This window comes from Haematobia irritans, chromosome 4, assembly GCF_050003625.1.
Source record: "Haematobia irritans isolate KBUSLIRL chromosome 4, ASM5000362v1, whole genome shotgun sequence".
Classification (NCBI taxonomy): domain Eukaryota; kingdom Metazoa; phylum Arthropoda; class Insecta; order Diptera; family Muscidae; genus Haematobia; species Haematobia irritans.
Window position 1 is genome coordinate 78,626,366 of NC_134400.1, and position 12,550 is coordinate 78,638,915.

Below are 12,550 nucleotides of genomic sequence, written 5' to 3' on the forward strand. Positions count from 1 at the left end.
AATGTTTTCATCACGTAAACGAATCAACGTTTCTCAAAAAAGTGTATACTCTTGCTCCAAACAAACTTCCTTACCTCGAAAAGCAAATTGGAATCTTTACATAAAAGAAAATTTTGTTGGACTACACCGAAAGAATTTTCTTCGTAAAAAGAACGAAAAATTTCGTTAAAAGTACGAAATTTGTCATTGTTTTACAACCAAAGAAACTTTTCATTAAAAGTACGAAATATTTCGTACTTTTTACGAAGAAAAGTTCTTCCAAAATTTTTGTAGTTTGTAAGAAAAAAATTCGTACTTTTTATGAAGAATCTTCGTACTTTTTATGAAAAATCTTCGTACTTTTTATGAAACAATTTCGTTCTTTTTATGAAAAATTTTCGTACTTTTTATGAAAAAATTTCGTACTTTTTTCTGAAAAATGTTCGAACTTTTAGAAAAAAAAATTATAGTCGAAAGTGCATTTGGTTGTAGTTGCAAGTGTGAAAATTGACATCACTACTTTACATCTTAAGTGTTTGAATAATTTTTAGTTTTATTGCTTCACTTTTATTCATAGCGCGCTATCACCCAAATGAGAAGTAGCATAGACTTGCATAAAAAAATAGAATAAAGGAATGCACTCAAGCACATTATAAAAGACAATTTAATGCCGCGAACGGAAATTTTACAACTTCAATGAAACTTCTTCGTTATTTCAAAGAAAATGTTTCGTACTTTTTATGAAGAAATTTTAACGCAGAATGTTTCGTAAAATATTCGTAAAAACTTCTTCACAAAATTCATGAAATGTGAAGAAAGTTTCGTTAAAAGTACGAACTTTTTACGAAGAAAAGTTAATGTAGAATGTTTCGTAGAAGTTTCGTATATTCGTAAAATGTTCTTCGTAAAATTTACGAAAATGAATGAAAATTTCGTTATTTTAATGAAGAATTCAGGAAGAATAGTTAATGAAGAATTCTTCGTAAAATTAACGAAGAGAATTCTTTCGGTGTAAGGTCAACTTATCTTTAATAATTCTAAAAAATTCTTTAAAATGTATGATTTCTATTTAAAGTCGGATCTGAAATTGTAAAATTAATTTTCCTTAAAACGTTTTTAAGGGACTTGATAGCACATGCAGAAAAATACCAGGAAAAGAAGAAATTTAAACGAATAATAATCTAAAAATAAAATCTTGGAAACGGGAAGTGTACCTACAATTTTAATAATCACAACAACCGTTTTCATTTGAAAGTCAAAAATTTCAGAGAACGCCAAATAAATTTCCTAACATTTCCGATGAAATTTGTCATCAGTAGTATGGAATGTTTCATTATTTTATGGAGAAAGCATTACTTAATCCAAAAGATTCATTGCGATTGTGAATTTGTTTCGTTGTGTCAATTTTAATGAAAAATTTCGTTAATATTACGAAGACTTTTCTACCCGGGTAACTTTAAGAAATCACGATAAATTTTGATTTGAATATAGGTCGCTAGCCACAGCTGATATTCGTCGCAGTAATAAACAGAAGTTCACCCACCGATTGAAATTGAAAAAAATTAGGATAAAACATAAGAAAATTTGACAAAAAGAACAACATTCCAAAGTTTTTTAAGTCACCACGGTTGTGTTGTTAATCCTGCACTGAAAAAATATTGTCGTGAGGTCAAAGATTTCATGTCTTTAAAATACGAATGCAAATTTTGCTTAGCATAGAAGACGCATTTCTCTAATATAAAGTTTTTTTCCTTGTCCAAAAGCCGATAAACTTTTCAATGAACTCATATTGTCCTTATAATTAAGTGATTTCACTTAAAAATGGGTATCATAACATGAAAGAAAAAATGTTTGGGTTAAGGTCAACTTAACATTAATAATTCAGAAAAATTCTTTAAATTTAATGAAATTGTCTTTAAATTTGTTGTCTTTTTGCATCTTGACTACAAAGCAAAAAATCGTTCAAATATAGGAAATGTTTTTCAACACTTTATTTTAAAGACGGTTTTTACTTCAAACATAGCATAATTTATACTGGAAGTCGAGTCTTAATTTGGAAAATAATGTTGTCGTTAACTCGTTTTTAAAGGACTTTGATAGCATATGAAGAAAAAAGCTGATAAAGCGAAAAATTAAAATTTGCTTCCTAGAAACAAGTACACAAAACCCAAATTTAAAAGTCTTAAAAGTAGCCTTACTTGTATTCTCCGCTTCTTTGGCTCGAAATCAATACCAAATTTTTAAAAGAAAGGACAAAATCTTTGGAACCGGGCATGCTTTTTTTCAGTGTGGTGGTAATTTTTTTCTCACATTCAAAATCGGCAATTCATTCGAAATATAATCCTTGAAATTCGAATTACGTTAAAACAAATCCGTATTGATTTCGTCATTTACGAGCAAACAGAGGAGGCACATTAGAAGACACCTAAATCAATCATAAGCTTGTACAACGTCGTCATTAAGTTGGCTACTTGGTGGTGGTATTGGTTCCATTTCCATATTTACAATTCTAAGCGGATAGACTCACATTGCGTTGCTTTGCGCGAGACTTAAAAGAATAATTGATCCAATTATTTTTCATTTGAGGTTCTATGACTATGATGCGTGGTTATTTGTTAAAGGGGTGGGGGTGATGGGGTTGATGATGCTATACAAATAAATATACAGTACGTCCCTTTGATAACCCATTACCAATCCATCTGTTGTCTGCCACCACTTTCTACCACCATTGTGTCATTTGGAATGGCTCACGTTCCGATATAAACTTTGTTTTAGGCGAACAACCCCGGTGCCAAAATCGAATGCCAATGAAATTAACTAGAATGTGTCGTGAATGGGGGTTGGGATTGGGGCTGTATGTTTCAGAGTTTTTTCCCTTTCGTCCAGCAGGGAAGATGTTTTATTCCTGGCCTACCCTACCGCTTTCGCCATCGCCATCGCTTTGTATTCATGAACAATTGTGGGGGTGGAAACTAATTATGAAGGGGATATGTGGTCAGTGTAAATTATTCGAACTTACCCAAAAGCTTGGATACCGCACCCTGTTGTGTCAGCATGTGTTGGGCGATATCATATCCACGCAATCCACTGAATCGTGATAGTTCCAGCAGACGTTGTTGAGATACCAGGGCACTCAGCGTGCTGGGTGATGGTTGGCCATTGGCTCCGCCCGTAAATATAGCAGCAGATCCCGGTATTTGTCCGGAAGAAACTAGTCCCACTGGAAAACAAATAACAACAACAACAAAAATTTAAATTAAACAAACAACCTCATTACAAATGACCAACACACAAACACACACACAAATCAACACGCAATGCATTCATACCCCACCACCTCCCACCATAAAAGAAATATAGATGTGCGTGTGTGTGTCATGTACTGGTGGTGTATGCATTAAATATTCACTCATGCCCGCGCACTCAAGCTACAAAACCGTGTTGCGTGTTGCATTACCACACGACCCGACTGACTAACTGACTTACATTCGTTTCACATTTGTAGTGTAGTGCGTTTACGTGTGTGTGTGCGCCCGATTGTGCGGCTATATGCAAGTATGTATGTACTATAATATAAATAATTACTTAATTGAATACCTATAATTTGTGTCACACACAAAATAATTTATGTCGACTCAATTCAATAGCAACCGTCAAGTCTAGTCGAACAGACAGACAGACAGACGGACGACTCGACTCAACTCAGTTCGAATTACTGTCGACATCGGAATTGACGTTTGTTTAGCATTTCATGTTTTGGACAAACAAATGGATACATACCGCATATGCCGCGTCCCTGCTGGGTATGTATCCATCAGAATAGAGAATGCTTAATGAAGAGCAAATATGAACATGTCACAACATCCAATACCGCTAAGAACTCACTCCGACACATAACGTTCTTTATTAATCTCCCCTTGTCACCATCATCTAAATGATGGGGCATGATGATCAGTGTTGACGACATTTGTCAATATCGGCATCCCGACATCATCAAAAGGCTTCTTAGCCAGTATTAATGAGCCAAGGTTTTGGGTGAAAAAGATGGCAATCGTATGTATCCCACATCGATCTAGTTATTCATTATGGTTGGTGGTGTTCATTTAAATTAAGGAGATAGGTACATATGTGCTTTGTATTAAATCAAAGACATTTTTCCATTCGTTCTATGTTATAGCCTAAAGTGAAATTAATGTTACACACAAAAAAAATTTCTGATTCAATCACGAAATTAATTGATCCACTTAATTTTTTAATTGCAATGTCTTCAATCACAGAAATGATAGTATCAATTAAAAAATTAATTGAAGGCCAATTAAAGGATTAATTGATCCAATTAAAACATTAATTGATACTATTATTGTTTTCATATTTCATGCACAAGTTTCAAATTTAGTGCCTGCAAGTAAAAATAAATTTTTGAGCATACAGATTTTGAAGGATAAGTTGATGATTTCGTGTGCTTTCTAGAGATGTTGTACAACACAGTATAACAACTCAAATCCGGACACTCGCTAGTCCGGACTATCCAGTAGTCCGGACAGCTCGATATTTCGGACACATATTTTTAAATTATTCCTCTGTAATCCGGACAGAAAGTTTTGCTTATGTCGCAACAGTTGTTCGGTATTTGATCGTTTGTTTATAAGCTAAGACAATACTAACAAAATTTTAGGGAGGAGGAATGTCAATTTACTTATTGTCATAGTACGTTGGATCTTATAAAACTCAGTAACGCAAGGTACTTTCAAAGAAACATTGGGGGACATGATCAGTTTTCTTCTACCAATGGTTATCTGCGCTGAAAAACATCCTAAGAGTATAATTTGTCACTTCTTGCACGAAAATTTTTCCAACTAAAATTTTAATGGAGTTTTAAAAAATATTCAATTAAAAGTTTAATTGCCCAGCAAAAAAAGCGTCGCCAAAAAAGCAGTGAAAATGTTCTTTTTGGATCCGGAAGTGGTGCAAAATTGGCGCAGAAGCGATGAATTTAACATGGGGTTGACATAGGACCGATGTCCACCATTTCAAAAGCTGTTGAACTGAATTTGCATTACTTCTTAAGGTGTGATCCGAATTCAGTGTTTTAGATGTGAATTAAAAGATTTTGTGATAAGGGGTGATACGGTCAAAATTTGGTCAATATAAACTTGACGCATTTCTTTCAATTTTGCATTTAAAAAACACCCCTCATTTTAAAGGTGTGTGTGTGTAGAATGTTGCTCCTGTTTTGATTTTGGAATTCACTCTTCAGTTGTCAATATGCCGTCCAAGGAAGAAGAGCAGCGTATCAAAATTTTGCTCGCGCATCGCGAAAATCCGAGCTATTCGCACGCAAAGCTGGCAAAATCGCTAAAAGTTGCCAAATCAACCGTTACAAATGTAATTAAAGTGTTTGGGGAACGTTTGTCGACAGCCAGGAAGTCTGGATCGGGGGGAAATCGAAAACCGGAAGCCGCTGAGACGACAAAGAGAGTTGCCGGTAGTTTCAAGCGAAACCCTAACCTCTCTCTCCGAGATGCCGCAAATAAGCTGGGTGTATCGTCTACAACCGTGCATCGAGCCAAAGCGCGATCCCGGAGGATGTACACGACGATGCTGACGAAGTTTGACTGCGTGGTAATGGACGACGAAACCTACGTCAAAACCGACTACAAGCAGCTTCCGGGACAGGAGTTTTATACGGCAAAAGGAAGGGGAAAGGTAGCAGATATTTTCAAGCACATAAAACTGTCAAAGTTCGCAAGGAAATATCTGGTTTGGAAAGTCATCTGTACATGTGGCTTGAAAAGCAGCATTTTCATAGCTTCCGGGACTGTCAACCAAGAAATTTACGTGAAAGAGTGTTTGAATAAACGTCTGCTGCCTTTCCTGAAGAAACACGGTTGTTCCGTACTGTTTTGGCCGGATTTGGCATCTTGCCATTACGGTAAAAAGGCCATGGAGTGGTACGCCGCCAACAACGTGCAGATGGTTCCCAAAAAAATTTTATTTCTATATAAGATTTTGTCAACATTTTATTTCTATAGAAGATTTTGTCAAAATTTTATTTCAATAGCAAATTTTCTAAAAATTTTATTTTTATAGAAAATTTTCTCACAATTTTATTTTATAGCAAATTTCGTCAAAATTTTATTTCTATTGAAAATGTTGTCAACATTTTATTTCTATTGAAACTTTTGTCAACATTTCATTTCTATAGAAAATTTTGTCAAAATTTTATTTCTACGGAAAATTTTGTCAAAACTCTATTTCTGTTGTTTTTTGATTTCAGCTTAAAACCATTCATTTACTAAACAACAAGAGGAAAAGAAAGTTTGTCAAATTTATTTTGGGCAAAGCCCTGCAAGATGGTTGGATGGACGCACGTTTCGGAATTACCACATTCCTCATCAGCATCCTCTACTTGCAGCAAATCTATCAAACAATTATCAGAATAAATTCAGACAGTTCAATAAACCCAAGGTGAACCACACTTGAACCTTCCGAAAAAAGGTTTGTGCCGAAATAAATTCATACAAACATTTGTCTTTTCCTTTGCCACCATCATGAAAAAAAGGAAGCACGCTCAAAATAAACCCAGCCAACTGCACTCAAATCGATGATTTGATGGGCTATTGTCAATTGAGAAATACGCCCAATTGAGAAATACTGGGCTATTGTCAAGCGGAACCTAAAGAAAACCAAAAAACTGCTAAGAACGAGCAGTAGTTCAAGGCAAACTGGCTTTCTGCGGCGAAGAAGGTGGACAAGGTGGCTGTACAAAATCTGATGGCAGGTGTCAAGCGTGAGGCCCGGTAATTCGGATTTGGAAAAGCGAAAGCCTAACTGAATATTTTACCTGAATTTTATACTAATTGAACTTGAAAAAGAAATTGAATTTGATTTTTTAAATAAACGATTTCACCGATTTACACGCGTTTTCCCTTGACCAAATTTTCACCGTATCACCCTTTATTTCGCTAAATAAATAATTTATTTAATTTTTTATAAGTTTTATTGCATTTTAACGCTTGTCTGAAATGAAATGAAAAATGAAATTTCATAATGAGTAATGAAAAATAGTTTGTACTATTTTATTAATTCTTACTCAGTTTTTAACTTATTTGAAAAAGTTAAAAATACCCATTAAAAATATGAAAAAGTCGAGTTATAAAAAATTGAATTAAAAGAACTTCCTCTGTAGTTAAACTACAGAGGAAGTTCTACATTTTTGGAAGTGCTTTTAAAGTTGTTCCTTTAGAAGAATTTCCAAATTTTTTTGCTGGGTGATTCAACAAATTTTTTAATTGAAACAAAAATCAATCACAAAAATTAATAGTATCAATTAATTTTTTACTTGACCCTCAATTTTTTTAATTGATACTATCATTTCTGTGATTGAAAACATTTCAATTAAAGAATTACTTGGATCAATTCATTTCGTGATTGAATCAGAAAAAAATTTTGTGGGTGCAATTGACAAGTTTTTTTTTTTTTTTTTTTTTAATTTCGCACTTCCTGTAACATCGAAAATATCGCATGTCATCAACATGCACAAAAGAAAAGAAAATCAATACTGACCCCAACTTTCAAATCAAATGTTTGCTTTCAAATTGCACGGAAATACTACAATCAATGAACCAGAATTTAACTCATTCTCAAAGAAAATTATGCAAACTTGGAAGCATGCTGAAACCCTTTAATTTAATTTAATTTAATTGTGTAAAGAAGACGATAATCAGCCGGTAATACCAGAAGTCTAGAGAAGTCGGCTCTAGTTAATAATCTATGTATGATTTCAAATGAATCAATCCCAAAAGAATCACCACCTGAATCAATCTAAACGCGAGTGTCAGTCATTCCAAGGACGTGAAAAGTTAATTCCTTCACCCATTATACCCGATGGGCTACAGTGGCAACACGTAGTACCGAAGAATTCTTAGTGAGATTTGGAACAATGAGATTTCTGATTGTCCGGCTCTCTCTCTCATAAACATTAAGAAACAGGCCATTGATCAAAAAAGTGGAAATGCCTTTTGGCGTACAATAGTACTTTTTGCGGCTGATTCAGAACAATTTCTTCTTTGTCATTTATCACCATATGCTTTAGACGATAACAAATAAAATATTCTATTGGATTTGTGAAAGTGGCGCAATTAAGGATTATTTACTTCAAAATAAGGCATTATTTACTTCAGGCATTATTTACTTCAAAATAAGGGTTTCTGAAGAATTTAAGATTGAAAAGCAGAAGAAACATACTCTAAACTATTAGATGGGGTCGTTTTGGGAGTTGCCATGAAAAGATAATCTCTTTTTCTATTCTTTGAAGGAAAATTACACTTAGACCTAAGATTGTGTGTCCTAAGATTCGTCATTCCATTTGTGTAGATTATCGATCAGGGTAAATTTTATTAGGATTCAATTCCGAGAAGATCTAGTGATGTACTCCTAATCACGAAACATCCGTCAATAATCGAACTTTCTTACGCTGAAAATCAAGCTTACACAGATTCAGAACTTTTGTGTATATTTTTGCCTTTTATCCGAACGAAAAAAGCGAGGAATTACAGTAAGGATACATTTAAGGCGCAATTAACTATACACCGAAAAAAAGTAAACTGTTTTATAGGAAGAATAAACCAACTCTTACGAAAATCGAACTAAATTATAAAACCACGAATAGTTAACGCCCTCTTGTTCTTTTTAACTGCAGTTCACGAAATTACATCTTCTCATAAAAGAAAAAATTAACTAAAAGTAAAGAAAAAAATCATTGGCGCCAAATAATGACCATTTTAACCAAACAATAGTTCATTATTACTATTTTTGGGAATCGTACGAAAATTTTCATTTGATTTAGTTCATATTGAACTTACGTGTACGGTCATTGAACTTAAAAAAAAATATATTTAAAAAATAAGAAAATTTCGCAACATATAATAAAATTTTAATTGAACAAACAAATATTTTTTTTGCAATAAAAATAAGTTAAATTTAGCGTTAGTTTAACTATGGAATTTTTTTTCCTGTGTAGATTTAGCGCACTTGGTAATGGGAAACAAATCTCTATTTATGAATTTTATCATATTTTTAATGTGTCCTTTATAAACATGTTAATGACAACAAACTATTGCAAATTTTCGCCTTCAAGTATAAATTACATACACCCAGGAAAAAGGGGCTCTAATGCCAACTGAACTTTATTTTAGTTCATGAAGATTATTTGATTTTAGTTAAATTTTGCACAATATGAGTAAATATTCCTTATTTGAATAATTTTTCGCTAACTTTAATGACGTGAACTAAAAATAAGAGAAAAAAAGTTGTATACAAATATAGTGCACAATTTTACTAAAAAATAAAATAGTTCATATTTTCCTAAAATGGCAGAAGTTTGCTTAAATTGAGTTCATAAGTCTCTCAAATGAGTAAATTTGACTAAAATTGTACCTGTCTCGAACTTCGTAAAGCGCTAAAGTCATTTTAACAATTTTTAAATCCAATTTTTTCTTCCAACATATGAAAATTTCTTAAACAACAGGAAAAAATTAATTATTTTTCAAAAATTTTCTTCAATTTAACAAAAAGTATTAACTTATTTGTAACATGTTGCAATTAGAAAACTATTTTAGTTAAAATTTTCTAAAATAAACCTACATTTTCTTCCACGGTGGGCCACTTTTTTTTTTGGGTGTATGTCCCATTTTTGATTTTTATTTAGGCTTTTTGCCAAGATAAAGAACATTATCCAATTTAAAGACAATTTCATTAATATTCAAATCAAATTTATCAAACCAAGTGGAAATGTATATTTTCTTTGGGTGCAATGAGCACATGAAGAAAAAAGCTGGAGAAACGGAAACATTAAATTTTCCTAGAATGAAAAGACGCTTTCTTCAGTGTATGCAGTTACGGCAAAAAAGCCAAACCGGGGAAAAAGTACCGATATATTTTTTGTACAGTTAATGTTTACTTGGATCCAAAGATTGGATCTCATTTATCGATTCTATTTGTCTTTTTGCGATATAGTAATAAAGCTATTCACTTAGAAAAAAATCGCAGTAAAAAAATCCAATTATATCAATAAAAAATGCTTCCTTAATTGCAAAGAAATTTAATTAAAGACGCAAAATCATCAAAATAAGTCTTAGCTTATATTTGAAGTGTTTGCATCTTAAATCAATATATTCAATATATCAGTTTATTTAAAAACAATTTGCTTAAATCAAAAACGTTTTTCTTTACTTTAAGGATAATTTTCATTAGCTCACAGACACGCGACTTTAACGGAGGAACGCAAATTTCCAAAATCCGTGTCCCAAATATAATGCAAAAAATTCTTGCAGCAGAGATTATAAACTTTAGTTTAATTTAAATTTCATTATTTTAACGAAGTTTGTCTTAATATAGTGTAAATTACGTGTTGTAAAATTTAGTTTGCTTAATCTTTTGTATTAGGTCACTGTAGCACAAGGGCTCTGGAATGATATGGTATGACAAACTGCCCAGAACACCTGCCGGGAGAAATATTTTGGACTATGGCAAAGTTTAGGTTAGGTTATGTGGCAGCCCGATGTATCAGGCTCACTTAGACTATTCAGTCCATTGTGATACCACAGTGGTGAACTTCTCTCTTATCACTGGTGACATTTCTGTGACATTTCTGAGGGTTTCAAAGCTTCTCTAAGTGGTTTCACTGCAATGTGGAACGCCGTTCGGACTCGGCTATAAAAAGGAGGTCCCTTGTCATTGAGCTTAACATGGAATCGGACAGCACTCAGTGATAAGAGAGAAGTTCACCACTGTGGTATCACAATGGACTGAATAGTCTAAGTGAGCTTGATACATCGGGCTGCCACATAACCTAACCTAACCTAACGGTGGCTCCCGACTATGGCAAAAAATTAAGAACACAGGAAAGGTGTCCCAAAACATGAGAAACTCTAAGCGAAAGTGAAACATATGTGGTCACATATATCACAATAAAAACCTTAAGTCAATAGATAAAAATGGAAAAGGTCAATTGATAATAGGTTCATACATGGCGAGTGATGTCCCAATATTTTAATGCTTACTATTTCTGCCTAATACAATACTTAAACATATCGACAAAATTTTCATAATTTTAAATCTAAGCATTTATGTTTTCTTTAACATATTTCAATATCGCTGTTTACAGCCATAGACAAATACTTTCCCCCGGAACGAGATTTTAGACAAACGCAATTCCCCCTTCTCAAAAATTATTTTCTTTAAGAACAAATGAACCCGAATTTATGACAAACGTTGCAATGAGTGATTCTCGTCATTTCTATTTGCCTTTAAAGATAGTTTTTTTTTAGCATCAAAAGAAAAGCTTTTTTATTTTGTTCCTAAGTAAACAAAAATTAGGTTAGGTATAGTGGCAGTCCGGCTCATTTATTTTCCAAATAAATTTAATTAAAAAAAAATTTTTTGAAGCAAAGATTATAAACTTTCTTTGATTAAAATTAGTATTTTAAAGAAATTTGTCATTAATAGTGTGTAAATTGCGCATCCTAAAATTGAGGTAGCGTTATCTTTAATATCACGTAAATATTTTTTTCAGGGTAAGACCGGCCAATCTACCGCTGGTGTTTAACTTGACTGTTAATTTAATAACGGACATTTATGGCCTGTTTCTGTATATCGAACGAAAACTCATTCGAAAGAAAGTTTTTCTATTTTTCAAAGTTTTTCTTTCTATTTATCAAAAATGAGTATTTCCAAATTTTTGGCCTGAGAATGTTAACAATGGGTTTACTTTTTTCTTGGCACATATTGTATATGTTCGTTTATTACTCGACCAAATCAATTTTCTTTCGTTTGGAATACGAAAGAAAGCTTTCGTTCGATATTCAGGAACTGGGCATTAAATTCTCAAGAAAAAATTTAATTTGAACAGATTTTACTTTTTTAATTAGGAATTTTTGTCTTATACGAATAAATGAAAGGAAAAAAGTTTGGGAGCCATATTTTAATATCACGTAACCAATTTCAATCGAATAGGAATTTTACTCCTCAAATCTGGCGGCCGATATGGACAAATTTTTGCATAGTTTTTAGAGGGCGTATACTACCGCATATTTGTGATCCGGAAGTAGTGTAAATTTGGGTCATCTCCACACTGAAAAAAATATTGACCTAATATGGAAGATTATGCAACTTAAATTTTAGGACTCAAAATTTACGCAATGCTAAGGACAACATTCTTTAAAACAATGACATTTTAGTTAAAAGAAAGTTTATAATCCTTGCTTCAAGAAATTTGTTTCATTAAATTTAGGACACAAATCTTATAAATTGTAGATCTTTGAAGAAAGGCAAATTTTCCTTAAAATAAAGAAAACATTTTTAATTTAAAGAATTCGTCTTTAACTCAACTGACATATTGAATTTTTAAATTTAAGATAAAAACGCTTCAAATATAGGCTAAGACTTGTTTTAAGGATTTGCATCTTTGGTTTAAAGTTTTTTTTAGCATTAAGAACACTGTTTTTACTCTGAAGTACCTGGCATATATTGGATTTTGAAATTGGAATTTGTTTGTACATAAATACCTTTA

General features: G+C 32.7%; 1 protein-coding gene across 1 annotated transcript in view; it reads right to left on the reverse strand.

The window, feature by feature from the left end:
* The window catches only part of eyg (eyegone), a 52,439-nt gene that overhangs the window by 16,679 nt on the left and 23,210 nt on the right, over positions 1-12,550 (reverse strand). Inside the window, exon 2 of the mRNA XM_075305664.1 lies at positions 2,999-3,199. Coding sequence (XP_075161779.1) covers positions 2,999-3,199 — 201 coding nt within the window. The remainder of the gene's footprint in view (positions 1-2,998; positions 3,200-12,550) is intronic.